At 41.1% G+C, this 27,361-nt stretch overlaps 1 protein-coding gene across 7 annotated transcripts in view; it reads right to left on the bottom strand.

Moving 5' to 3' along the window:
• Nucleotides 1-11,369, bottom strand: part of CEP15 (centrosomal protein 15) — a 30,077-nt gene extending 18,708 nt beyond the window's left edge. For 4 of the 7 annotated variants that reach the window (XM_058171320.1, XM_058171316.1, XM_058171322.1 and 1 more), the window contains exons 1-2: nt 11,212-11,369; nt 2,795-2,875 (exon numbers count right to left, since the gene is read on the bottom strand). In XM_058171320.1, the coding sequence (XP_058027303.1) occupies nt 2,795-2,847 (53 nt within the window). In that variant the 5' untranslated portion in view covers nt 2,848-2,875; nt 11,212-11,369. Of the gene's footprint in view, nt 1-2,794; nt 2,876-8,074; nt 8,170-11,175 lie in introns of all 7 variants that reach the window. The other 3 variants (XM_058171317.1, XM_058171318.1, XM_058171319.1) reach the window with 3 other exon arrangements.
• Nucleotides 11,370-27,361: the final 15,992 nt, after the last annotated feature.

Raw genomic sequence — 27,361 nt, 5'->3', positions numbered from 1 at the left:
CTATATAATCTTTTTGTATGATACCTACATATATTGTTGTGACAAAATAAAATAAATAAATACAAATAAAATAAAATAAAAATAGTTTCTTCCTCTCTCTCTCAAAAATGATCTTTCCAACCCTTTCTTATAGAAATGAGGCTCCATTCTATTCCCTGCATTGATTTTAAAAAAGGCTTTTGGGAAAAAGTATTCAGTAATTTCAAGAAAACTCTCCTGGGAGGAAGCAATACAGAGCAGTTTGCAGAGAAAGAGGGTTCTGTATATACACTCTATGCACAAATGAAAATGGTTAAACAGAGGGTGTAAAATGTGGATCAGGCAGCCTTTTAATCTTGCATAAGGGGATATTTTCTTCACAAGGGAGTTGGAAGAATAGCCTCAGAGAGAGAAAGAAAACTACATTAGCATCAAATATACAAGAGAAACAAGGCCCTTATTACTCTAAATAGACTAGTGCCAAAGTCAAGGAAAACAAGACTTTCATCAATTTTTTGGTTTGCTGGGTCAGTTCTCTATGCAATGGATATTGGTTATGTTAAACCAATAATAAAGGGGAGAAACTGTTTTTTGCTTATTTTGGCACAAGTATTATGAACTTGGACTCAGTATGTGCAGAGATTTATACACAAGCTGTTTTTCCCATTTTCTTTATTAATTGCTATGTGGCAAATGACTACAATCTTAGGGAGAAATCTTTGCTACTACCCATTGTATCATCTCTATAAAAATTGTGAAGTCTCACATTGCACCTAGAAAGTAATGCATGCATGTTCTACATCTACATCTATTGGATTTATATTCCCTCCATAAAACATATCCATTCAACTGAAGTTAAAGAAATACCAGCTACGTTCAGCTTTATGTAAACTATTCAGAGATTATGTCAAATAACAGTGTCACCCTGTTATTTTCTGTATTATTTAACATAACATAACATAACATAACATCAGAGTTGGAAGGGACCTTGGAGGCCTTCTAGTCCAACCCCCTGCCCAGGCAGGAAACCCTACACCATCTCAGTCAGATGGTTATCCAACATTTTCTTAAAAGCTTCCAGTGTTGGAGCATTCACAACTTCTGAAGGCAAGTCGTTCCACTTATCCACTTATTTCAATAGATGTATTATGCCATTATTTTATTTTTAAACCTGCACTAATTTAGATGGCTGTGTTACATTAGCTCTTTTACTTCCTTTTTGAGAAGAAAAAATCTCGAAGTAGAAATATATTCTTCATAGATTTTCTCATTATGCTGACTACAGTTTTGGCACTTTTCAAAAGCTTTTCCTCAAGAATGAATAACTTGTATTTTCAACCACAGAAGCAATTTGAGATGGAATATTTGCCCTTAGAAATCCATCCTAATTATTTCCATATATTTAATCATTTTTCCTCCACCAGAATGAACAATTAGGAGTGCCCAGGAGGAGCTCTAGATAGACCTAGTACCACAGATTTTACGTTAGGATATAAATGGGGACAGTCTATTTAATCTCACAAATTATTTGGAATCGGCTCTGAATAGTGAGGAATCATGTCTGTGGATGAGATCAAATTATTAAATACAGAGATGACAAAAAAGTTCTCCTTAGATCTCCTCAATCTGAGGGAATGGAACAAAATGGCAAATTGAGGTTCATCCTAGGATAGTATGAAAATGTGTGTACCGGTGCTAGAAATTTAACTCACATGCAGTATATAGGCGGGACTAACCTAAGTATTTTAATTTAATTTTAACTTAATTTTAATTTAATTTTAATGTATTAATCTATTTATAATTTTAAATTTTAAGGGTTTATATCGGGTTTGACCGTTTTAGTTAATTTGGCCTGTTAAATATTTCGTTTTAAATGTATTTTAAATCTGGGATTTATGTGTATTTATGTGTTTTAAATAAGGCTGTACACCGCCCTGAGTCCTTCGGGAGAAGGGCGGTATAAAAATTTAATAAATAAATAAATAAATAAATATAGTGGTTAGGGAAGGGTATGCATTCACAACAACTGATCAAAAAGAGGTTTTGATTTTATGGTGATGGTTCAGTGAAACATTTGTTGCTGTGCAATCCCTGTTAAAACGTAAATGTCAAGGTAGGGTTCATAGGGTGTGAAAGTAAAGTTGCCAATAACATACTTATTTGTACATCTGTACAGATAGTACGTTATGGTATCAGCCACTGAGAAGCAATTATAGGATGCAACTATTTTCTTCAAATCCAGTCAGCAGGTTTCCTACAGATTGTAAATTATGGAAGCAAGAAACTAGAATAGGTAAACTTTGGGCTACAGATCAAAATTCTGCAATTGCCTGTTGAACAAGAATATTGAGATCTTTAAAACAAAGCTAGGATATTGCAGTAACTCTAAATGTTTACTTTTAAAAGGTGTTTTAGTAATCTGGTTAGAATCTGAAGTGCTAGCTGCAACACGGAGAGAAATGCAATGAAATGGGACATTATACTGAATTTAGAAAAGGCATATCAAATCATTAAGCCGTAGCTGGAATTCAATCAGAAAATTCAAGGTTGAAAAAGAGGACTTCATATTGTGGTTTATTTGAAAAGCAGCACTGGTGAACAGCTCCCCCTAGAGGCAAAATATGGCATTTAACAAAAGCCAATATAGATTTTTCGGTTATTAAAATTTGTTATTTCTCTAAGAGGTGTTTTTCTTGTATTTAGAACAATCAGTTCATAGATTTAGGAATAGTCCTGCAAATTCCTAAGCATTCATAATATATTTCACTGTATTTTTCTAACATCTAAAAACAAGACTTATTTAAAAATGACTTACATTTTTTCATGCTGCTTAGCAAGCTGAATTTCTTGTGCCAAATAAGATGCCATATTTGATCATATTAATAATTTCAATTCTCTATGGAAAAAAAGGTAAAATATGGACCTTCAGAAATAGACACATGCATTTTATGACATTTATTAAGAAATATTTTAATATTAACAGCATACGAATATATCTTAACAATATTTAAGACAAAATATCAATACTGCATTCACCTGTAAACATTTCTTCTCCATTCTTGCTTATTTTTATTTTTGTACTTGGTTTATTTTCTTCCTTAATTCTGCATTTTTAAAGCTTTGGACAGTCAATTTTTAATTGTCCAATAAAATAAAAAACCCGGGCACCTATTTTATAGTAATTTTATTAAATATTGTAATTAAAAATTAATACAACTAAGAAAAGATTGAAAAATAAAGAGTACGCGCAGAAAAGGAAAAAAGGGAAGGGAAGACAAAAGAAAATATAGTAAAGAAAAAGAAAAGAAATATATAGAAGTATGACTTCTCACCTTCATCATAACAAGTGCTAACATCTACCCTTATCTTTCTGATATCAGAAAAAAGTCTGAAGATTCAGATTTTTTTAAAAAAATAACTTATTGTTAAATAACTCTTTGTTAATGCAAGCGTCTTTTAAAGATATAACTTGAAAAAGCAACACATGCAGAGAACCTTTGACTGAACAAACTTTATTTAATGGGCTTATGATGCAATGGGGCCAGATCAGAGAATGTGGATGTCATCCCTGAAATAATGGGAAAGTCAGTCATTTCTAAAATCTGCAAACAGTAATAATATCCCACACGTGTCAATCTACATCATTTGCACAATTCTGCAATAGGCATTTTTATGTTATTTGCATTGATTTATGTCACGTAATGGAATCATTTCTTCCCAATAGCTTGTTGAGGCTTTATAACAACAGTATTTTACTACTTTTGGGTTTTATTTTTGGTGCAATAAAGGAGAGATGACAACATTGCTTGGCTGCATACCTGGATTATTTATTTATTTGATCATATTTATATACCGCCCTATCTCCCAAAGGACTCAGGGCGGTTTACAGGCACTTAAAAACACATAAATACAATATAAAAGCAATTAAAAAACTTATTCTAAAAGCCCAATAATTAAAATATAGAAATAAAACCCAATTTAAAACCCATAAATTTAAAATCTAACTCAGTCCTGCGCAATTAAATAAGTATGTTTTAAGCCCGCGGCGGAAGGTCCGAAGGTCCGAAAGCTGACGAAGTCTGGGGGGTAGTTCGTTCCAGAGGGTGGGAGCCCCCACAGAGAAGGCCCTTCCCCTGGGCGTCGCCAGACGACATTGCCTCGCTGACGGCACCCTGAGGAGTCCCTCTCTATGAGAGCGCACGGGTCGGTGAGAGGTATTCGGTAGCAGTAGGCGGTCCCGTAAATAACCCGGCCCTATGCCATGGAGCGCTTTGAAGGTGGTCACCAAAACCTTGAAGCGCACCCGGAAAGCCACAGGTAGCCAGTGCAGTCTGCGCAGGATGGGTGTTATGCGGGAGCCACGGGGGGCTCCATCTATCACCCGCGCAGCCGCATTCTGGACTAACTGTAGCCTCCGGATGCCCTTCAAGGGGAGCCCCATGTAGAGAGCATTGCAGTAATCCAGGCGAGACGTCACGAGTCCGTGAGTGACCGTGCATAGGGCATCCCGGTCCAGAAAGGGGCGCAACTGGTGTACCAGGCGAACCTGGTAGAACGCTCTCCTGGAGACGGCCGTCAAATGATCTTCTAGAGACAGCCGTTCATCCAGGAGGACGCCTAAGTTGCGGACCCTCTCCATCAGGGCCAATGACTCGCCACCGATGGTCAGCCGCGGATTTAGCTGACTGTACCGGGATGCCGGCATCCACAGCCACTCTGTCTTGGAGGGATTGAGCTTGAGCCTGTTTCTCCCCATCCAGACCCGTACGGCCTCCAGACACCGGGACAGCACTTCGATAGCTTCGTTGGGGTGGTCCGGTGTAGAAAAGTACAGCTGGGTGTCATCCGCATACAGCTGGTACTTCACACCGAAACCACTGATGATCTCACCCAGCGGCTTCATGTAGATGTTAAACAGAAGGGGCGAGAGGATCGACCCCTCCGGCACCCCACAAGTGAGGCGCCTCGGGGCCGACCTCTGCCCCCCTGTCAACACCGACTGCGACCGGTCGGAGAGATAGGAGGAGAACCACCGATAAACGGTGCCTCCCACTCCCAATCCCTCCAACCGGCGCAGCAGGATACCATGGTCGATGGTATCGAAAGCCGCTGAGAGGTCTAATAGGACCAGGGCAGAGGAACAACCCCTATCCCTGGCCCTCCAGAGATCATCCACCAACACGACCAAAGCCATCTCTGTGCTGTAACCGGGCCGGAAACCAGACTGGAACGGGTCTAGATAGACAGTTTCATCCAGGTGCAAGGGAAACTGATATGCCACCATACTCTCTACAACCTTCGCCGCGAAGCGAAGGTTGGAGACCGGACGATAATTACCTAAAACAGCCGGGTCCAGGGAAGGCTTCTTAAGGAGGGGCCTCACCACCGCCTCTTTCAAGGCGGCCGGGAAGACACCCTCCACCAAAGAAGCGGTCGTAATCGCCTGGAGCCAGCCTCGTGTCACCTCCTGAGTGGCCAGCACCAGCCAGGAGGGGCACGGGTCCAGTAAACACGTGGTGGCATTCAACCTACCCAACAACCTGTCCATGTCCTCGGGAGCCACAGGGTCAAACTCATCCCACACAATGTCACCAAGACCACCCTCGAGCGTCTCACCCGAGTCACCGCAATTTTGGTCCAACCCGTCCCGGAGCTGAACGATTTTATCGTATAGATAACCGTTAAACTCCTCAGCACGTCCCTGCAGCAGGTCATCCCGCTCCCCCTGGTGAAGGAGGGAACGAGTCACCCGAAACAGGGCAGCTGGGCGGTTATCTGCCGACGCAATGAGGGAGGAGGCGTAGCAACGCCTCGCTTCCCTCAATGCCACTAGGTAAGTCCTAGTATAGGACTTCACTAGTGTCCGATCAGCCTCTGAACGGCTAGACCTCCAGGAACTCTCTAGGCGTCTTCTCCGGCGCTTCATCCCCCTCAGCTCCTCGGAGAACCAAGGAGCCGGTTGGGACCTGCGCCGGGTCAGAGGCCGCAGAGGCACGACACGATCTAAGGCCCCCGCCGCGGCCCGTTCCCAGGCCGCAACAAGTTCCTCAGCCGTGCCGTGAGCCAGACCCTCAGGAAATGGCCCAAGCTCCGTCCGGAACCTCTCCGGGTCCATCAGGCGCCTGGGACGGAACCAACGCATCGGCTCCGTCTCCCTGCGGTGTTGGATGGCGGTCAGAAAGTCCAGGTGAAGGAGAGAGTGATCTGACCATGACAAAGGTTCAATGACTATTTCCTTTAAGTCCAGATCTCTCAACCACTGACCAGAGACAAAAATCAGATCGAGTGTACCACCCCCAATGTGGGTAGGGCCATCAACTACTTGAGTCAGGTCCAAGGCCGTCATGGAGGCCGTGAACTCCCGAGCTGCTGTCGACGACGAGCCGGAAGATGGCAAGTTAAAATCCCCCATGACTAAAAGTCTGGGGGTCTCAACTGCCACCCCAGCAAGCACCTCCAGGAGCTCGGGCAGGGCAGCTGTCACGCAGCAAGGAGCCAGGTACGTGACCAGCAAGCCCATCTGACATCTATGGCCCCACTTCACAAAGAGGGATTCACACCCGGCAATCTGAGGTACAGTGGTCTCCCTCGGCTCCAGACTCTCTCTGATCACAACCGCCACCCCTCCACCCCTACCCTGGGCTCTCGGCTGATGAAATGCACGGAAGCCTGGCGGGCACATCTGTACCAGGGGCACGCCCCCTTCTGCGCCCAACCAGGTCTCCGTAATGCCTATAAAGTCCGCGGCACCCCCCTGAATAAGATCGTAGATTAGGGGGGCCTTATTGGCCACGGACCGTGCATTACACAACATCAGCCGAAGGCCCAGGCTCTGAGGGTCTTGACCATCCGGGGAACGGGAAAAGTCTGGGGGCTCGGGGCGCGCGATCGCCTGCAAACATCGAGCGCGCACCCCCTTAACACGATCCAATTAAAGTTAATTTAATTTGCTATGGACATGAGTGTGCCCATCCAAATACCATGCACATGCCTCACTGCACTTAAGATAGGATGGTATGGAAGACATTTAACCCTGAAGCAATTTAGGAAGCTTTAAAACATACACAGGTTGAACAAAGATTTTTACTGATCCTATCGTCTGCATTCTAATTTAGGAATGGAACATGCTTTAATGCTCATTCATTTTTAGTGTTTGAATAGACATTTCAGCAGTAACAATTTCTAGCCAACCGATTCCATTTCTCCTCAGGTCTCTTCTTTTTCTATATTTGAGTTCACAGATCATGCTAGCTTAGTTTAATGCAGCTTACCATGTTGTTTGAGCTTAGCAACTGTTGCTTGTAAACTGGTTTAGAGCCATTTCATGAACCCAACAAACTGTAGCTGATTTATCAAAATGTTTAAACTATGGCTTAGCATGAAGTTGCCCTGATGAATAAGGGCCCTCTATGGAAAGGCTACAAGTCACTGCCTGGGATGGGTTGTGATGCTATACAGGCCGTCCTCCATTTACAATCTTTTGTTCAGTGACCGTTTGAGAAATTACCAAGTTACATTGAAATAAGTGACTTATGACCGTTTTTCACACTTACGACCATTGCAGCATCCCCACGGCCACATGATCAAAATTTGGCAACTGGCCTCTATTTATGACAATTGCAGTGTCCCGGGGGCTCTGTGATCACCTTTTGTGACCTTCTGACAAGCAAAGTCGATAGGGGAGCCAGATTCACTTAACAACCGTATGACTGACCTAACAAATGCAGCGATTCACTTGACAACTTGTAGCAAGAAAGGTCACAAAACGGGGCAGAACTCATTTAGCAACTGTCTTGCTTTGCAACAGAATTTTGGATTCAGCTGTGATCCTAAATCCTAAAATTCAAGGGCTTGATCAAGGAACACAAACAGCCAAGTAATTAGGTGTATATCAAGCAGTGATGTAGGCTTGGTCCAGTTTAGTCTCAAATCCAATCTAGACAACCTAGACAGTAAACCCCTACAAAAGGGTTTCATTGCCTTGTAATATCCGACTCAATTTCTCCTAGATCCAGCAAGCTGGGTGAAGCCAGTCCTTGTGGGGCATCAGATGCAATTGATAAAACTATATAGCTAATTCAAGTTCAAATCTCACCAGGCTCAAGCTTGACTCGGCCTCCCATCCTTCCAAAATGAAGATCCAAATTGTTGGGGGCAATGTGCTGACTCTGTAAAACCGCTTAGAGCGAGCTGTAAAACATTGTGAAGCGGTATATAAGTCTAAGTGCTAGTGCTATCTGCAGCTTGTTAGATTGTTCAACAAACGGCAACTTTGGCAGGATGCCCGATTCCAGCCCGAGTCACTTTGTGGGACGCAGCTCTTTTGAAAGGCCATCAGGAAGAGCTGTTTAAGGCAGGGGTCACCAACCTTTCAGACCTCAGGGACCACTAAATTCATAATTTTAAATCCTGCGGACCATTAATATGATTTTTTAAAAAAGATAAATAGTATTTAATGCAATATAAAAATGCAAATAATTTTTCTATGGACCACCATTTTCTTGCAGACCACTGGTTGGTCATCACTGGTCATCACTGGTTTAAGGGACACTGACCTTGCAACCCCTTCACGTTTCTTGCCCACCCACCCCCAGAGGTGGGTTTCAGCAAGTTCGACCAATTCTGGAGAACCGGTAGCGGAAATTTTGAGTAGTTCGGAGAACAGGTAGTAAAAATTTTGACTGGTCCCGCTCCCATCTATTCTCTGCCTCCCAATTCTCAGCTGATTAGGAGGAAATGGGGATTTTGCAGTAACCTTACCCTGGAGTGAGGAGGGAATGGAGATTTTGCAGTATTTTTCCCATGCCACGCCCACAGAACCGGTAGTAAAAAAATTTGAAACCCACCACTGACACCCACACCCCCCCAAATCTCTTGGCTCTCAAATCTCTCCAAACAATTTGGTTTCAGGAAAAAATTATCATGTAATTTACAACTTCTCCACTGCAAAAACATATGGACTTCAAATCTCGATCAAGGCAAATCAATAGATGCAATCTACATAGACTTCTGCAAAGCTTTTGACCCAGTAGTACACGATAAACTTCTCCTAAAACTAACATCCTATGGCATCTCAGGACCCCTCCACAAATGGATATCTGCTTTTCTGTCTAACAGACAACAAGTGGTCAAAATTGGCAATGCTTTATCGAATCCTGTTCCTGTCAAGAGTGGCGTTCCTCAAAGCAGCGTCCTTGGACCAACACTCTTTATACTATAATGATCTCTGTGACCACATCTCAAGTAATTGTGTTCTCTTTGCTGATGATGTCAAACTATTTAACACCACAGACAATACTTCTATCATTCAAAACGATCATCTATCCGCTTGGTCTAAAAATTGGCAGCTCCAAATTTCAACCAGCAAATGCTCAGTCGTACATATAGGAAAAAAGAACCCAAAAACTAAATACATACTAGATGGACATTACCTTACATCTTCGGGACCGCCTTCTGTTACCACATGCCTCCCACCGGCCGGTACACTCCCATAGAGAGGGTCTTCTCAGGGTGCCGTCAGCCAAACAGTGTAGGCTGGCGACCCCCAGGGGGAGAGCCTTCTCTGTGGGGGCACCTACCCTCTGGAATGAGCTTCCCCCAGGATTTCGACAACTTCCTGACCTCCGGACCTTTCGCCGCGAGCTGAAGACGTATCTATTCTTCTGAGCAGGACTGGCTTAAAATAGGGTTTTTAAATATGGATTTTATTGGGGTTTATTTTATATTTTGTATTGTATTTTAAATTTTAGGCCATATTGAATAAGTTTTTTAAAGTGTTTTTATTGTAATATATTGTATTATTTTATCTGCCTGTTCACCGCCCTGAGTCCTTCGGGAGAAGGGCGGTATAAAAATTAAATTATTATTATTATTATTATTATTATTATTATTATTATTATTATTATTATTATTATTATTATTATTATTAATATTATTACAGACGACCCCCATCCCGTCAAAGACCTTGGAGTTTTCATGTCAAATGATCTAAGTGCCAAAGCCCACTGCAACTACATAGCAAAAAAAACTCTAAGAGTTGTAAACCTAATTTTGCGTAGCTTCTTTTCCAAAAACACCACACTACTAACCAGAGCATATAAAACATTTGCTAGACCAATTCTAGAATACAGCTCGCCAGTTTGGAACCCTCACCACATCTCTGACATCAATACAATTGAACATGTCCAGAAATATTTTACAAGAAGAGTTCTCCATTCCTCTGAAAACAATAAAATACCTTATCCCACCAGACTTGAAATCCTAGGCTTAGAAAACTTGGAACTCCGTCGCCTTCAACAAGACCTAAGTTTAACTCACAGAATCATCTATTGTAATGTCCTTCCTGTTAAAGACTACTTCAGCTTTAATTGCAATAATACTAGAGCAACTAATAGATTTAAACTTAATGTCAACCGCTTTAATCTAGATTGCAGAAAATATGACTTCTGTAACAGAATCATCAGTGCTTGGAATACTTTACCTGACTCTGTGGTCTCTTCCCATAATCCTAAAAGTTTTATCCAAAAACTTTCTACTATTGACCTCACCCCATTCCTAAGAGGACCATAAGGGGCGTGCATAAGCGCACAAAAGTGCCTACCGTTCCTGTCCTATTGTTTTTCTTTTCTTCTTCCTATATATATGCTTATACCTCCTTATATTTACCCATATATGTGTTTATTTATTATATAATCTTTTTGTATATACCTACATATATTGTTGTGACAAAATAAAATAAATAAATAAAAATGATCTGGTGCTAAGGAAGGAAAAGTGGCTGGCAAGGCGATCCAACGGTTTAGCGTGTCCGGTTAATCCAGCGTTCCTTTGTACGAAAGAAACTTGGATCGCAGAATACAATTTCCCATTTGCCACCGAGCTCCCAAAAAACAGCCACGCTGGCTTGTCACCCTACTCTTTTTTTTTGGTATCTCATTTCTCCCCCTTCCCCTCCCCCCCCGCCCCATAGAACATCGCGAATAGAACGGTGGGATCTCCCGACAGTTCGGGAGCTTCCAACTCAATAAATGTGGGGGGGGGGAGGGATGAAAGTATTTTTGAGAAGCGCGCGCGGGAGACCCCCATTCAGGAAATCGGGGGTTCGTATCCACCCCCGCGGGAAATAGGACCGTACTATTCCGAGACAGATGGGGGGGGGGAATAATAGGAAAACAAAAAACCAGGAGCCAGACGTACATTTCTGCGAACTGCGAATTTAGGTGCTGAAACTACCTTTATTATGACCCTGCCGCAGTTAGGAGCGGCTTTTCAATCTCAACGTCCTCCTCATTACCGCCATGAAACAAACCCAACGCTTTTCACTCCCGGCAACTTGTTATCGCGGTACCATAAACGGGGGTGGTGTGTGTGAAGAGAGAGCGAGCGAGCGAGAAGAGCGGCAGAAACCGAAGTATGCCGCTTTCTGATTGGTCTGTGGTCTGGGGGGCGGAGTTACAATAGCGGAGGAATCAGTGTCATAACGGAACGACGGAAGGAGGCGGGGCTTCCCGCTCGATATTTTGAAAACGAGACCGTTGGCCGCTAAGTAAGGGAGCCCTTCGGGGTGCGAGCGAGTCGAAAAGGGAGGTTTCTATGTGGGAAGAGAAACACCCGAGTTGGAATGGAGCAGAAAAGAACCTAGTTTCCTGAATTTAAGAAATATCTTATACCTTGGTGAAGAGATTTTTTTCCCGTCTCCCCCGCCGTTCCTGTACGAACCATAAGTACTTCAGGCGAAGGGAAGGCTTTTTATTAAGGAGGTCAAGCCTTTTCCCCCCTTCCTGTACCAGAATAGAATAGAATAGGATAGAATTTTTTTATTGGCCAAGTGTGATTGGACACACAAGGAATTTGTCTTGGTGCATATGCTCTCAATGTACATGCAGAGAATAATTAAAAATAAACCATTAGAGAGCATTTCACTGAGGCAGTCTTCGGTGGCACCATCTTGGATCCTATGGGATAGCAATAGCACTTAGACTTGTATACCGCTTTACTGTGCTTTTACAGCCCTCTCTAAGCGGTTTACAGAGTCAGCATAATTTACCCACCTCGGAAGGATAGAAGGCTGAGTCAATCTTGAAGCCTGGTGAGACTCAAACTGCAGACAGCCGGCAGGATACAGAAACTAACAAAACATCCATTTGATACAAGTGATGTACCAGCGACAGGTAGAACTACTGACTAGACACATCCAAAGACACATTCCTATAAAATACATAGCATCATTTCCCATTTGGATTTGTTTCCTGTAACATTTTAAGGACTTCATAAATGTGTGGTAAACCTAATGAATCTTGTCTTTAGTATCCAGTGAGCTCCAACTAGAGAGCATGGCAAAATGTGGAGTAAATTACACATTAGACGGTTGAATAATACCCAACAAATATATCTGTCTGTCTGTCTGTCTGTCTATCTATCTATCTATCTATCTATCTATCTATCTATCTATCTATCTATCTATCTATCTATCTATCATCCATCTATCTCAAGGATTCCATATCAACCTAGAAGGAAATAATGATTGGCATACTGGAGAGCACCATTCTAGCCTTCTCTATATATTTAAAAATGACTTGGATAAGAGGTTAGAAATCACAGTTACCAAATTTGCTACAATTCAGAGATGTGGGTGATAGAAACCTTGGAGAACATTGTGAAGATACAAGAGAATGTTGCGGTCTGGGACAACGAGCAGAAACCAGCAAGATGAATTTCAAGAGAGAAATGTGTAAGGAAATGAAATGCAGGCATATAAGATTATGAGGTGGGAGAGAGTATCATGCTGTGCAGGAGTGTATGTGAAAAAAATATCGGGCCTTGGTGGATCATGGACTGAATATATGCCATTGGTCTGAAAAAAGATAAAAAACATGAAATCCTAATCTACACCAATGTAAATGCAAAGTCAGGATAGGGAGAAATAATTTTTGACAGTCTTCTGCATTAGTTAGTCCCCTTCTGGATAATTGTGTACAGTTCTGAATTTCACATTTTAGAAAATATGCTGAGAAAAAGGATGGTAACAAAAAGTTGGCCTGGAAGAAGAAACTTATGAAAAACAGTTAGAGGCACTGAATATATTTAATCTAGGAAACCATGAAATCATGGAGACATGATAATTCCCTTCAAGTATCTGACTGGATGTCAGTCAACGGGGATAGATTTGCCTATCAAAAGCTAGTGTTCCAGAAGACAGGACAAGGAAGAATGGATTAAGTTACAAAGGTGTGATTTCAGTTGGATATCAGGAAAACATTTCTAACAAACAAACAAAAAAAACCTGTTAGCACACAAGAGCTTTTCAAGAATTTAGCAGATTTCCTTAGGTGGTAATAGATTGCTTTTTGTTGGAAGTAATCAGAGGCAGGTAGTGTTATTACAGTTAGGGATCAGTGGTGGGTTACTACTGGTTCTCCCCGATTCGCAAGAACCGGTAGTAAACATTTTGAGTAGTTTGGAGAACTGGTAGTAAAAATTCTGTCTGGCCCCGCCCCCAATCTATTGCTGCCTCCCGAGTCCCAGCTGATCGGCTAGAAGGAAAAAACCTCAAAGCTCACTTGACAAAGAAGAGAAAAAACTCCCAAGACACCGTTGCTTTAAACCGAGAAGCCAAGAAGCCTCCCAACTGATCGGCTAGAATGAAAAAATCAGGACTCGCTTCTCAGCCAGGAGATCGCTTGGCAAAGAAGAAGGGGGAAAATAAAAAAGACGCTGTTGCTTTAAATTGACAGAGCGGCTGGAAGCTCGTTTCTGTGTCAGCTGAACAACAAATTGGATAAGAGGAGGAATTCTTATATGGTTCAATGTTTTTGAAGTTTTGGGATTTGTGCAACATGGGCTTTGTGTTTTTAAAAAGGTTTGGACGATTTCCATTGTGAAGTGTCCTGTCTTGAATGAGTTTTCTGCCTGCTTTTAAATGGAGCCGAACTTCCGGCTTCCACTTTCTATGATATCTAAGCACCGTAGCTGTTTTCTGCTTACAAAGTTTCCTTTATGCAGCTGGCAGGAATGTGGAATTCCAGGCAGGTTCCTTGTTAGCAGCTTGATTATTCCTTAATTATCTGGAAGCCTTTTCTTATAAGTAATATTTTATTTGGGACATGAAGAGGGGGGAGTTTGATTCCTTCCCAGAACAGATTAGTGGAGTGGGGAGGGAATGGGGATTTTTGAAGTTAACCTTCCCCTGGAGTGGGGAAGGAATGGGGATTTTAGGCTTTTAGCCATAATACTAATGACTGTTTTGAACAATATGCAAGTTGTATTACATGAATGGCTATTTTATATGTGAAATTATGACTGAAACCTATATAGGTCCACACTGTCAGGAAGTTTGTCCTTAGTTTTAGGTTGCTTCTCTCTTTGTTGAGTTTTCATCTATTGCTTCTTGTTTTGCCTTCTGGTGCTTTGGAAAATACTTTGCCCCGCCCCTCTTTCTTGCAGCCCCTTAAAAGCCTGTTACCTATCTCACTCTTGGGCAAAGCATGTGAGCCATTTCCTCCTTTCAGTGGTCCATGAAAGTGCATCTATGGCAGAGGTCTCTAACCTTGGCCACTTTAAGACTTTAAGACAGCAAAGCTGGCTAAGGAATTCTGGGAGTTGAAGTCCACAAGTCTTAAAGTGGCCATGTTTGGAGACCCCTGATCTATACTATGTAGATAATAAAGTTGAAAAAAGGTGAACATTTTTGCAGAACTATAGATACGTTGAGGCTGGGTGTGACAAAGAATGGCTGGGAGGGGAGGGGGCCAGGCGAGGTACCCCTTGACGTGAGTGACATTGAGTTGGCCATGCCTACTCAGTCATATGACCATCAAGCCACACCCACTGTCACATGATCATCAAGCCACGCCCACAAAATAAGCCACGCCCATAGAACCAGTAATTAAAAAAGTTAGAACCCACCCTGTTAGGGATACTCTAATAACAGATTCCTGCACTGGAAAGGATATTGGGCTAAATGAACTCCTAAATTCTTTCCAATTCTTACGATTTTATGATTCTGATTCATGATTGAACTAAACTTGAGTATAGTTAAGTGATTCAAGAGAAATCTTGTTGCAGAATGTGCTACAATGGTTTACATGGATGGCACGTCAGGCATGCATCATGATTGCCAAATCCATCTTCCCCAATAGTAGACCTTCCATTCCAATCAGTTCTGGGGGTAAAAGAGAATTACGTTAACTTTAGCTCCTAAAAACTGCTGCAATTTTTTTCAAGCTCATGCAGTGGGAGATGTTGTCTACAAACGAGATTCAAAGTAATTTCTGTAAATCATTTTTGAACAATACACAGCCTTATCTGTTATTTAAAGCTTTTTTCATCATTGCTGAGTCATAGAATTGGCAGTATACAGTATTCCCATTGCTTCACCAGAGTCTCACTAGTAATACATGGTGTTTTTATAACATTATACAACTACAGTACAGTATTGTTAAGGGATATATCATTAATGGAGATTGTGTATGGGTATAATAGTAGTCTAGCGATGTACTAAAACATCTGAGAAAGAACTTTTAAATCTGAATTCTATGGCACTTTTGCCCATTTGCAGTTTTAAATTTGCACCAATGTAACAAGAATGACACCAAGACATTCTTAATTAAACAAACAGTAACTTTTCTTACAACATATAGTATATTTGCTCTTTTCACATCTCAGAGTTCATTTTAAATTTTGGTCCTCATCCATTATTTTGGTAGTGTAATTGTAGCTGAAAAAGTTTTACATTTTTATAGCATGACTGTTATATCCAACACTAAAACTATTGCTTACAGAATAATTAATTATCATACTCACATAATTTCTTTGGCAGTCTTCATGGAATCATTACTACTTGGTGTTATTTAAGATTTACAATCTTAGATTTACAATGCTTATTTTTTTAAAAAACAACAACTAAGAAGCTGGAAAATTGCGAAGTTGGAATTCAGAATATTTTAGGAATGTGCAGTTCAGATAGAATCAGAGAGGAATACTGAAACTACCATACAAGGTTGCATAGGCCACCAGACATTCCTTTTCTGTTGTAACCCCAGAAATATGTCTGGCACCCTGTTATCTGGTAAATGTTGCCAACCAGCATTTGGGATTGACGTGTTGGCAGGTGTTGGAGTCTTCTGGGTTTTATAATCAATTGTCTATGAATTTTGTTTTACTATATGCCAGCAACAGGAATTAGCTTGGGCTGTGCACTATAGGAATACTTGCAATACATGAATAAGTGAATCAGACCTGGCCAGGGATGTTAATGGAGTAAAATCCTTCAATGCATTCCCAAGAGAAGAGCAGCTGGATGGCAACTTTGAATAATGCCAAATACTCTATGCTTCTGCCCCTTCCCTCTCATGCCAGAACCCAGGGTAGATAGTGTATTTCACTCAAGATTTATAGATTTTCAATGATAAAAATACTGTGGAATGTTAGAGAGGGCAAATAAGTCATCTAGTATTTGAAATAGAGATGTCACTATTGTCTTGCACTCAGGTGAAGATGAGTGACATTTTCAAGATACTGGGAATAACAATAATATTGACAGTAGTTCAAGGGGACTAGGCCTGTTTAGTATGCCCCAGTCAATTCAAACTTCAGGCTCATATCTTTTTTTTTTTTTGGTCAGGGTACCTAAGTGATTTGCCCTTGCCTCCTTTTGGGTGATACATTGGTGGATAGAAAGTTATGGCTTTTAATGTGGTCTCCTATCATACTTTTTCATTTGTTTTATTACTTAAGAATGTTAAAGTATATATCAAATTATATATAAAAAGCAAAGTGTCTGGAATAAAGAATGATGGCATTTACTTGTGTCAATATCAATGTGTTTCATGGCAAATAAGGATCCTTTGGAAAAGTAGAAGAGAATTACCAATACTTTTGGCAGAACTGGTATTTTAATGAACCATGTTTTTCATTTGAGTCAAAGCTATATGTGAACATATACTTTGTGTTGTCTGTTCTTAATGTCTTGTCTGTCGCTGTGAGGGAGAAAAGAAAGAGAAAATACTTTGTAGATTCTTTGAACTCTTGGAGGAAAAGCAGAAGGTGAATATATAATAACAATAGCAAAAAAATTTAATTGAATATGTAAATTATGTATATATATTTTAAAGAAAAATAATGATTAAAATGGACTAAATTTGTTAATAAGCAATGAATTTTAAATTGGAAATGGTCAATGTTATACAGTAAATATTTGCCTATACTGTATTTTTTTGTTTTTTAAAAGAGTCATTGTTTAATTTTAACACTAGATGGCAGTTGAACATAACTGAATGTTGAATCCAGATAGTTGAACACAAGTCAGTTAAAAAATATATATACTAACAGAACAGTAAATGCTCTCATTCAATTTGCTATTAATTTTATTCTTTGAAAGATGTCATGGCCTGATATTTTCAGATTATAGAAATACATACAGGCAGCCGTCAATTTAAAACCACAATTGAGCAAAACATCTGTTAAATGAGTCATGCCCCATTTTATGACTTTTTGCCATTGCTGTTAAGCAAATCACTACAAGTTGTTAAGTGAATCATGCAGTCTTTAAGCAAATCTGGCTTTCCCCATTGACTATGCTTGTTAGAAGCACGCTAGGAAGGTTGCAAATATAATCTCAGGACCCCAGGACTCTGCAACCATCATAAATATATGTCAGTTGCCAAGCACCAAAAGTTTGATCATGTGACTGTAGGGATGCTGCAATGCTCATAAGTATGAGAACTAGACATATGTTCTCAGTGCCATTGTAATTTTGGACATGAAATCAGTGGTTATAAGTTGAGGACTACCTGTATAGGAAAATCAAATGAAATATTTAAGTACCAATAAAGGAGAACATTTGTAGCTCAGGGTTGAAATGAAGGGTCCTTGGTGCTCTCTCTGAGCTTGCTTGTTTTCCTGCAGACATTTCATTACCCAAACTAGGTAACATCATCAGTACTAGTGATATTTAAGCATCTACTGCATAACATTATTTTGGTATCCAGTATGGAATCTATCAAGGGATGCAGTGGCTCAGTGGTTAAGATGCTGAGCTTGTCGATTGAAAGGTCGGCAGTTCAGTGGTTCGAATCCCTATTGCCACATAACGGGGTGAGCTCCTGTTACTTATCCCAGCTTCTGCCAACCTAGCAGTTCGAAAGCACGTAAAAAATGCAAGTAGAAAAACAGGGACCACCTTTGGTGGGAAGGTAACAGCATTCCATGCAACTTTGGTGTTTAGTCATGCTGGCCACAACACCACGGAGATGTCTTCGCCAGTGCTGGCTCTTCGGCTTTCAAACGGGGATGAGCACAGTTGGGAATAACTAGCACATATGTGCGAGGGGAACCTTTACCTTATGGAACCAATCACTTTTTATAGCGACCATGAATCCATTTTTTATTTTTGCTAATATTTAAAAGCATATTTTACATCATTGACCAAGTGCCATTTGATGTATCTTTAAGGATGCAGAAGTTTTGTATAGCTAGTTATGAATTGGTCTCCTAGAAATGAAGATCAAGGCACTCATTTTTTCAAAGGAGTTTGTTGAGGGGCAGCTGTAGGAATTGGAGGCTATTGCAAAGTTGCTTTTCAGGATGAACTTCATGGTAATCATTCTAGAAGCAGCAGCTCCGGCAGCATGATTAGTACTCCTGTTGATAGGACACTCAGCTTCTGCTGCCAATAGTCTTGAGACTATAACTGTAAGACATCTGATATTCATGGTCTATGGTAAGATTTGACCAGATGAAGGGGCAAGAACAGGAAGGGAATCCTGGGCTGTGGATAAATTCCTTTGTATTTCTCCAGATCTTTTCCATGTCTTGCATTTTTAAGATTTTGAACCTGGCAAGGTACTGTGTGTATATTTGAACAGTTTTGAGAGTGCAGTAAAAATAAATAAATATGAATCCTATTTTTCATGTGTGAAGGGAGATCCAGTTATTTTGATCAAACTGCAATTTTGGATTATGTTAAGTTTCAAGAATTGTGGTTTATGAAAACCACAGTTATGAAATAGCTGAACTACAATATAATCTTGGTTTGAACTATTTGTAGTAGTCAGGAAAAATCACACTTGCACTTCCTGCATTTGTATATAATGCAAAGATAGCTTGTATAGAATTGTAACAGAAGACATCAAGTTATACAAGGAGGAAAGAAAATGCATGACTGAGACTTGAACTTAATATTTTTCTTTTAACAACCCTAGACTTGTATTTATTAATCCTAGTTAATGTTATCTAAACTTGACTGTAGGATATGAAGGACACCATAACTTAAGGTAGAATGCTATCCCACTGTTAATATCTATTTTAAAAAGAGTATTGGAAAATATTATAATCAATAAAATCTAATCTAGTTAATATTTCATACTAAATATCATTTCCCCCCAATACATTTGTTTATATTAATTTAAATGTGTTATGGCAATCAATATATTATGTGCATATAATAGTAATAACCCCATAGAGTTATGGGCATTTCAGCACACTTAAATCTATGGAACTTGAACAGGTATGAGTGCAGACTGACTTCCTGCCAAATTATTCTAAGTGCCACTTAATTTAATTGAACTTGAGCATATTGTGTACTTACATCTTTTGCTTTCAGTGGGATATGTACATACTAAATGTTGTTTTATTAACAAATAGCAGGTTTATAAATAGCAAGGTAAAGCTACAAAATTAAAAAAATTAAAAAGCAAAACCAAAACAAAATATGGCAACATTCAACATTGAGAGAACATCTTGCTTATGTATCTGAACTAGAGAGTTTTATATCTTCTAGTTTTATCTTTTAAAGTTGCATCGCTTATTTATTTATATAAATGGAAAGTTTGGTCTAACAAGGATGAACTTGTGGAAATTTGAGAATATTTCATGAGTGCTCTTTAAATGCAGGTACTGGAGGTCTTGCCTATTCATGAGATGGCTGTCATGTTTTTCTATTAATATAATTTAATAGAAAAACATGACAGCCATCTCATGAATGAGATTGGCTCAAATGCAACTGGATTTGTTTTAGCAGCATATAAATATTTGAATTGTCTTTCTGGTCTTCGTTGTAGATCCACTGACTGAACTACTTTTTGCAAGTACAATAACAGTTTATTCTTATTTTATTTATTAATAACTTGATTTGTTTCATTTTGTGGGAGATAATTGCGTGATTATGAAATAGTGCATAATAATTGTTTCAGATAGCGTTTTGCACAGTGCTGGGATCAGTTCAAACCCATTGTATTGTCTTATCTTTGCTCTCTTTTTCAACTTATTTATTATATCCAATTTATTTATAATCCAATCCAGCACTAATAGTCCAGCATTGCAGATATTTCCTTTCAAGTTGCCACATCAAACCAGGGGTGAAATGTAAAAATGTTTACTACCGGTTCTGTGGGCGTGGCTGAATGTGCATGGCTTGGTGGTCATGGGACCAGGTGGGTGTGGCCAACTTGACATCACGCTCTGTTAGAACCAGGAGCTGTACATTTTGAAGCACATTTTGCCCCTTCTGAAGCCCCCAACACTTTGAGTTTCTCTCCGCCACCCAAGTGAACATCGGAGCCTTCTCTTGCCCTGCTCTCCATCCCAGAGGGCCACCAATCCTCTGTACAAACCAGTGGTGAAATCCAAAAATTCCTCTTTCTTTCTCTCTCTCCCTCCCTCCCTCTCCCCCACTCCCCACCCTCACTTCCCACCCCCCACCCCCAGGGAATAATTGTAAGGAAATTCGGCCATGTTTTTTCTGTCTCTGGAAAGATTCCAAAATAAACCTTGCATTGCAAAAGGAGTGACTGTCAGGCTGTTACAGCACAGCACCACGAGGTTGCCTCGAGGGGAGCAGATGGAGCTGAATATCTCTCTCTCTCTCTCTCTCTCTCTCTCTCTCTCTCTCTCTCTCTTGTTGCCCGACTGCAACAGGAAATGGCAGGCAGCCCTCTCTGTCTGTCATCTCCCTCTCTCATCTTTCTCTTTCTTCCTCTGTCTTTCTCCCTCTCTCATTAGTATGTGTGCGTGCGTGCATGTTCCCTCTTGAACCATTTCCCAAACAGGCGAGGGTTGGGTTTGTTTGGTTTTTTTTTTTGCTGATGTTGTTCTTTCTTCTTTGAGTGCTTTTTACCATATGATTTAAATCAAGAGTCATTTCAGGTTACCAGATAAATGAAGCTCTTTTGTCCCCCCCCCCCCCCCCCCCGTGGTTCCTTGTCGGCTGGCTGCCCCCCTTGCCCTTCCCTCCCCCTTACTCCTCGCCTGTCCTGAAAAGAGAAGGGCGATGGTGGCAGACAGAGACTCACTCCGTATTCCAGAGTGGAAGCAAAGCGCCTCTCTACTTACCTCTTTTTCCAGCCCTTGTTGGGAGACGTGTGACTTTTCTTCATGCCTAGACACTGGCTGGGCTGCCCAGCTGCAGCCAATGCTCTACGTTGTAATGGGCTCCAGGAGGAGGAGGAGGGGATGCCATCTCCCCTATTGTGCAGCACGCTAAGTTTAAGTGCAAAAGCAGCAAGTTGCCACGGAGGCAGTGAGAGGAATATGGGAAGACGCACCTCAGCTGGTGTCTCGGGGCAGAGAAAGTCCCTGAGGAAAATGCTTTTAAAAGGTAGAAAAAAAGGCTCTGCCTGTCAGAGCCTTTTTTTACCTTTTAAAAGCATTTTTTACAATCTATTCACCTAAATAGGTTGTAAAAAATGCTTTTAAAAGGTAAAAAAAAAGGCTCTGAGGATCACAGCTGTGGCGTGTGATCGTCAGAGCCTTTTTTTACCTTTTAAAAGCAGGAAGTAGCAACACGCAGGTGAGTGGGCGGAGCCTCACACCGTCATTGCTACTGGTTCTCCGAACCACCTACCACAATCACTACTGGATCGTGTGATCCGGTCGGAACCGAGAGCATTTCACCCCTGCATCAAACTAATGATCATTCAGATGAGTGACCAGTCTTTTAACTTCTGTTTTTCCCTGAACTGTTTCCATCTTAACCTATCACAATATCTCTGCAACTGGAGTAGGCATGTGTTTCTCCTCTACAAACATTGTCTTCCTTATCACCCGTCTTTTATATTTTAAGTCTAAGGACAGGGGCTGACTTGTTCATTAATTTGCTCCAAAAATATTTACAAAAACAAATTGGAGTAGCAAAATGTTGCATTAATAAATTGATCCAGAGACACATTGTAATGGACTTGTTAATCTGAATTTGCCTATCTTCTGTTGCTCTTGTTTGGTAGATAACCAGCATTTCTCAGCCATGGATGTTGACCATTCTTTATTGTATTCTTGTTGGTATTGGCTTTATTATATTCTTGTAACCACCACTCTGATCCATAATTTTCCTTCGATACAGTCTTCCATTTTGCCAATATATCTGTGTAACAATATACTGTAACCTCCATTCTGCTTTCAAGTGCTGTAATTTTACCTGAAGGCATAAGGCATGGTGGTCGTTTGCCTCTTTCTGTTACTGATGTTTTTAATATATTATCAACAAAAATTAATGTTTTATATGTCCTGAAAATAAAGACTGCAAAATATTACAAGGTCAATTGTAAAATTATGCAGTTATGTCATTTTCCAAGGAATTGGCACAGATTTGTTAAGTTTTAAGCTTTTAAAAATAATTTTCAATGTCCTTCCTCAACAAATATAAGAATTTGTATTATAAGTTGTGCTTAGTTTCATTTGTAGAAATACTGTGTGCAGATCTATGTCTAAAGAGCTATATATCTATAAAAATAGTGAAACAATATTAATACAATACTGAAATATAAGCTTTTTGTTTCATTTTATTAGGGGAATGAAATAGTGACCATTGAACTTGATATACATCTAGGGTGCAATTAATGTGAGTTTGAATAATATAATTGATTTAGTGGGAACTTTAAATTGATATCAGGTTATTTTTAATACAGCCCAAAAGTCCTTTAATGTGTAGTTAGTGCATACATAGTTGAGCTTAGCACATGTGCAGTTGCAGTTTGTGTATGAAAATAAGGAGAAAAAAGATTACATCAGAGGACTACAAGCTCAAAAAGGCTAATTATTATCTTAGAACAAAAATTCGTATATGAACAAAATAAATGTGATCATAGCAGCACTAAAATAGAACAAGATGCCTGAACTTATAATACACAATAAAACATGCAAGCAAAATAAAAGAAAAAAGTTGCATGAGATCTTTGTGGTTAAGGAGGAGTAAAAGTGTTACAGTGATAGGCGTTGGATTGAATATTGAAATCAATATTAATATTTTATTGAGACTCAGTTTAGTCTAGTGGCTAAGGCACCAGGCAAAATGCAGGAGAATATTAGTTCAAATCCCACTTTACCCATGAAAACCAGATGGGTGATTTTGGGCAAGTCTCTCTCTATCTCAGTCCAACTTGTCTCACAGGGTTGTGGGGAAAATAGGAGAAGGAAGGTGTATTGGATATATTTGCCTCCTTGAGTTGTTAAAATAATGGTGAGATACAAATAAATAAATATGAATATAAAAATTATGTTTAATTTTTTTTGTTACTTTTTTATTTGAGCTGGAACTAATTCCCTTTCACTAATTAAGACCTAGCTGTATAAGGAGAGAGAGTGTCGTGTCCCACTCCTCCGCTGACGTCCGGGTCAGGGAAATCCGACAAGACACAACAGAGAGTGTGGTATTGTGGTTAAAGTGCTGCACTAGAAACAAGAATTGTTTCTAGTGCATTTGACGGCCGTCAAACAATTGACGGCCGTCTCCAGGAGGGCCTTCCACCAGGTTCGCCTGGTTCGGCAGTTGCGCCCCTTCCTTGATCGAGATGCCTTGTGCACAGTCACTCATGCGCTCGTTACCTCTCGCTTGGATTATTGTAATGCTCACTACATGGGGCTCCCCTTGAGGTGCACTCGGAGGCTTCAGTTAGTCCAGAATGCAGCTGCGCGGGTGATAGAGGGAGCTACGCGTAGCTCCCACGTAACACCGCTCCTGCGCAGACTGCACTGGCTACCTGTGGCCTTTCGAGTGCACTTTAAGGTGTTGGTTACGACCTTTAAAGCGCTCCATGGCTTAGGGCCCGGGTACTTACGGGACCGCCTGCTGTTACCACATGCCTCCCACCGACCCGTACGCTCTCACAGAGAGGGACTTCTCAGGGTGCCGTCTGCCAAGCAATGTCAGCTGGTGGCCCCCAGGGGAAGGTCCTTCTCTGTGGGGGCTCCCACACTGGAACGAGCTTCCCCCGGGTTTACGCCAAATACCTGACCTTCGGACCTTTCGCCGCGAACTGAAGACACATCTTTTCACTCGCGTGGGGCTGGCTTAAGTTTTATCGATTTTAAATTTCTTATTACTAATTTTAAATGGGGTTTTAGTTTTTTATATATTTTAAAGTTTTTAGGCTAATTATAATAAGTTTTTTAACTTGCATTTTAAATTGTATATTGTATTGTCTGTTTTTTTTACTTTTGCCTGTACACCGCCCTGAGTCCTTCAGGAGAAGGGCGGTATAAAAATCAAATAAATAAATAAAATAAATAAATAAGAAGACCTAGATTTTAGACCTACTGTATTTTTTGGAGTATAAGACGCACCGGAGTATTAGACGCAGCTTAGTTTTTTGGGAGGAAAATAGGGGGGGGGAAATCTGCCTACCAGTTATTCATCTGGCTAGCATCCTTAGTCTGATCAGCTTCAACATGTTATTTTGCTGGTTTTTATCCCCTGCTTGGGGATAAAAAACAGCTTTTATTTATTTTATTTATTTATTTGATTTTTATACCGCCCTTCTCCCAAAGGACTCAGGGCGGTGTACAGGCAGAATAAAACGAACAATACAAAATACAATTAAAATGCAATTTAAAAAACTTATTTAAATTAGCCTGAAAATTTAAAAATTTACCATACACTAAAAAACCCCATTTAAAATTAATAAAATTTGACATTAAAATTCAATTTAAGCCAGCCCTGCGCGGATAAAAAGGTGCGTCTTCAGTTCGCGGCGGAAAGTCCGAAGGTCAGGTATTTGGCGTAAACCTGGGGGAAGCTCTGCCCAGAGTGGAGCCCCACAGAGAAGGCCCTTCCCCTGGGGGCCGCCAGCTGACATTGTTTGGCGGACGGCACCCTGAGAAGTCCCTCTCTGTGAGAGCGTACGGGTCGGTGGGAGGCATGTGGTAACAGCAGGCGGTCCCGTAAGTACCCAGGCCCTAAGCTTCTAAAACATAACTGATCTTTGGAGAGGGAAGCAACGAGAAAAGCAGGCAAACCACTGAGATCGCTTCATTTGCTAGGGCCTCGTTAGGTGTGAAAAAAAACTTAACAGCTGAGAGTCGAATGGAGCAGGCAAAGCATAAATCACTTCACTCGTTAGCGCCTCATTGGAGCTGAAAAAAAGCTTCAAAAAAGCTATATTTGCAATATAAGACGCACCCAAATTTTCAGCATCTTTTAGGAGGGAAAAAAGTGCGTCTTATACTCTGAAAAATATGGTAACTTGGGGTAGAAGCCAGCTGGCTTATGAGCCAGACATAATGTCAGCCTCAGACTGGGATGTAAAAAAAATTAACTGTTGTGGTCATGTTAATGGGATTTCTAGATTGAGTGGTATAATGTATATAATTATTTTTCTAAGAAAAACATAGAAAGCAAACCAAAATACATGAATTTTGTTGCTTTGTTCTACAGAGCACAATCGAAACAGTGAAGGACAAGTCTAGAATAGTAATTTACTTCCACTTACTGTGATGAACTGGTAAATTTTGTTCCTTAGACGATCTCAGGAAAAGTGACATTTAAATGTCAACTATACTAATTAATTCCATCAGAATGGCTTCACTCTGGAAGGTTACTTTGTAAACATTTTGAAGAAGTGTAGTATAGTGATTTTATGAATCTATACATCCTCTGATAAACCAAAATCTTTTGTAAGATACATAAGTGATGTAGTACCTAATAACTAATTTGAATTCCTTTAAGAATAGAATAGAATAGAATAGAATTATTTATTGGCCAAGTGTGATTGGACACACAAGGAATTTGTCTTGGTGCATATGCTCTCAGTGTACATAAAAGAAAAGATACCTTCATCAAGGTATTTGTTTGTAGAATCAATACTTGACCAATGAGAGGTAAAATAGGGTCTTATTTTCTTTTGAACCCGAAATAAGGGCTTGGCCTTATTATCAGGGGGATCTTATTATTTTGGGAATGGAGGAGGTGGCGAGCATGGGACTAGATGTTCCATTGTTGCCGCCTCCTCCGCTCCCTGTTCTTCATGCCGCTGGCTGGCCACTGCTGCCCTGATGTGTCCTGCTGTCACCGCTGCCTCATGGAGCAGGACTCTCCAACGCTTGTTGTGCCATTGCACACATGAACTACAGCACTGCTGCAAGCTTCATCATACCAGCACAGCTGGCATCCTGCGGCTGCGTGGAGTATGTCGAAGCTCGTGGCAGTGCTGCCATTCGTGCATGCAATGGCACAAGCCTTGCAGAGTCCTGCTCCATGTGGCTGTGGCAGTGGCACAATGAGTCTGACAAAGACTCATTTCTGGCAGGTGGGGCGGGGGAGAAGCGAGATGTGTGGAGTGAGACATGGCTCCCCTTGCTGTCTATTCTCCCCCGCTCACTGGGCATGGCAGGAGCTGGAAATCAGGTAAGCCACATGTCTCGCTTCTCTGCCACCACACCCCTCCCTGCCTGCCACTCCCCCTCACCGGCTGAGATTGGCAAGCCAGATTTGGGGAGATGAACGTGCTGCCACCATCCAGGAGAAGAAGAATGGACGTTGGTCTTACCTGAGACGTCCTTTCTCAGCAAGGAGGAAAACGGCAGTCAGGCATGGGTTAACTCTTGTGTCAAGCTTGTAGGACCGAGTCTTTAATTTGTTTCAAGCCCCGCCTTATCCTGTTGTCTCTCCAGTTTTTGGCGAGGAAGCTGCTCAGACTCTACGTGTCTTCCTGAAATGACAACCAATTAATGTCCCCCCCCCCCCCCATGGATAAACATCGGCCCCAGAAGGGTGGGGCTGACTGCCGTTTTCCTCCTTGCTGAGAAAGGACGTCTCAGGTAAGACCAACGTCCATTCTCCAGACAGGTGGGAAAACGGCAGTCAGGCATGGGACATACCAAAGCTAGGTGATTGTCCGGGAGGGTGAAGATAGGCCGATGAGTCATGGGTTGTCGTGTACACTTTGCAAAACTCGTCTACGAAGGAGGCTTCTGCCGGTGCATAGGTAGCGAGTTTATGGTGCCTGATGAAAGGCGACGGTGAAGACCAAGTTGCCGCCCTGCATACTTCCTCTAAGGGCGCCTGGGTCGCCCAAGCTGCCGAAGTGGAGGCACTCCTCGTGGAGTGTGCTGTGATGTTCTTTGGCCGAGGAAGAGATTGTAAATCGTATGTCATGGCTATGGTGGCCCGTATCCA

This window comes from Ahaetulla prasina, chromosome 2, assembly GCF_028640845.1.
Source record: "Ahaetulla prasina isolate Xishuangbanna chromosome 2, ASM2864084v1, whole genome shotgun sequence".
Taxonomy (NCBI): domain Eukaryota; kingdom Metazoa; phylum Chordata; class Lepidosauria; order Squamata; family Colubridae; genus Ahaetulla; species Ahaetulla prasina.
Note: the sequence above shows the minus strand (reverse complement) of the source record. Positions and strands in the feature narration are given on the sequence as shown.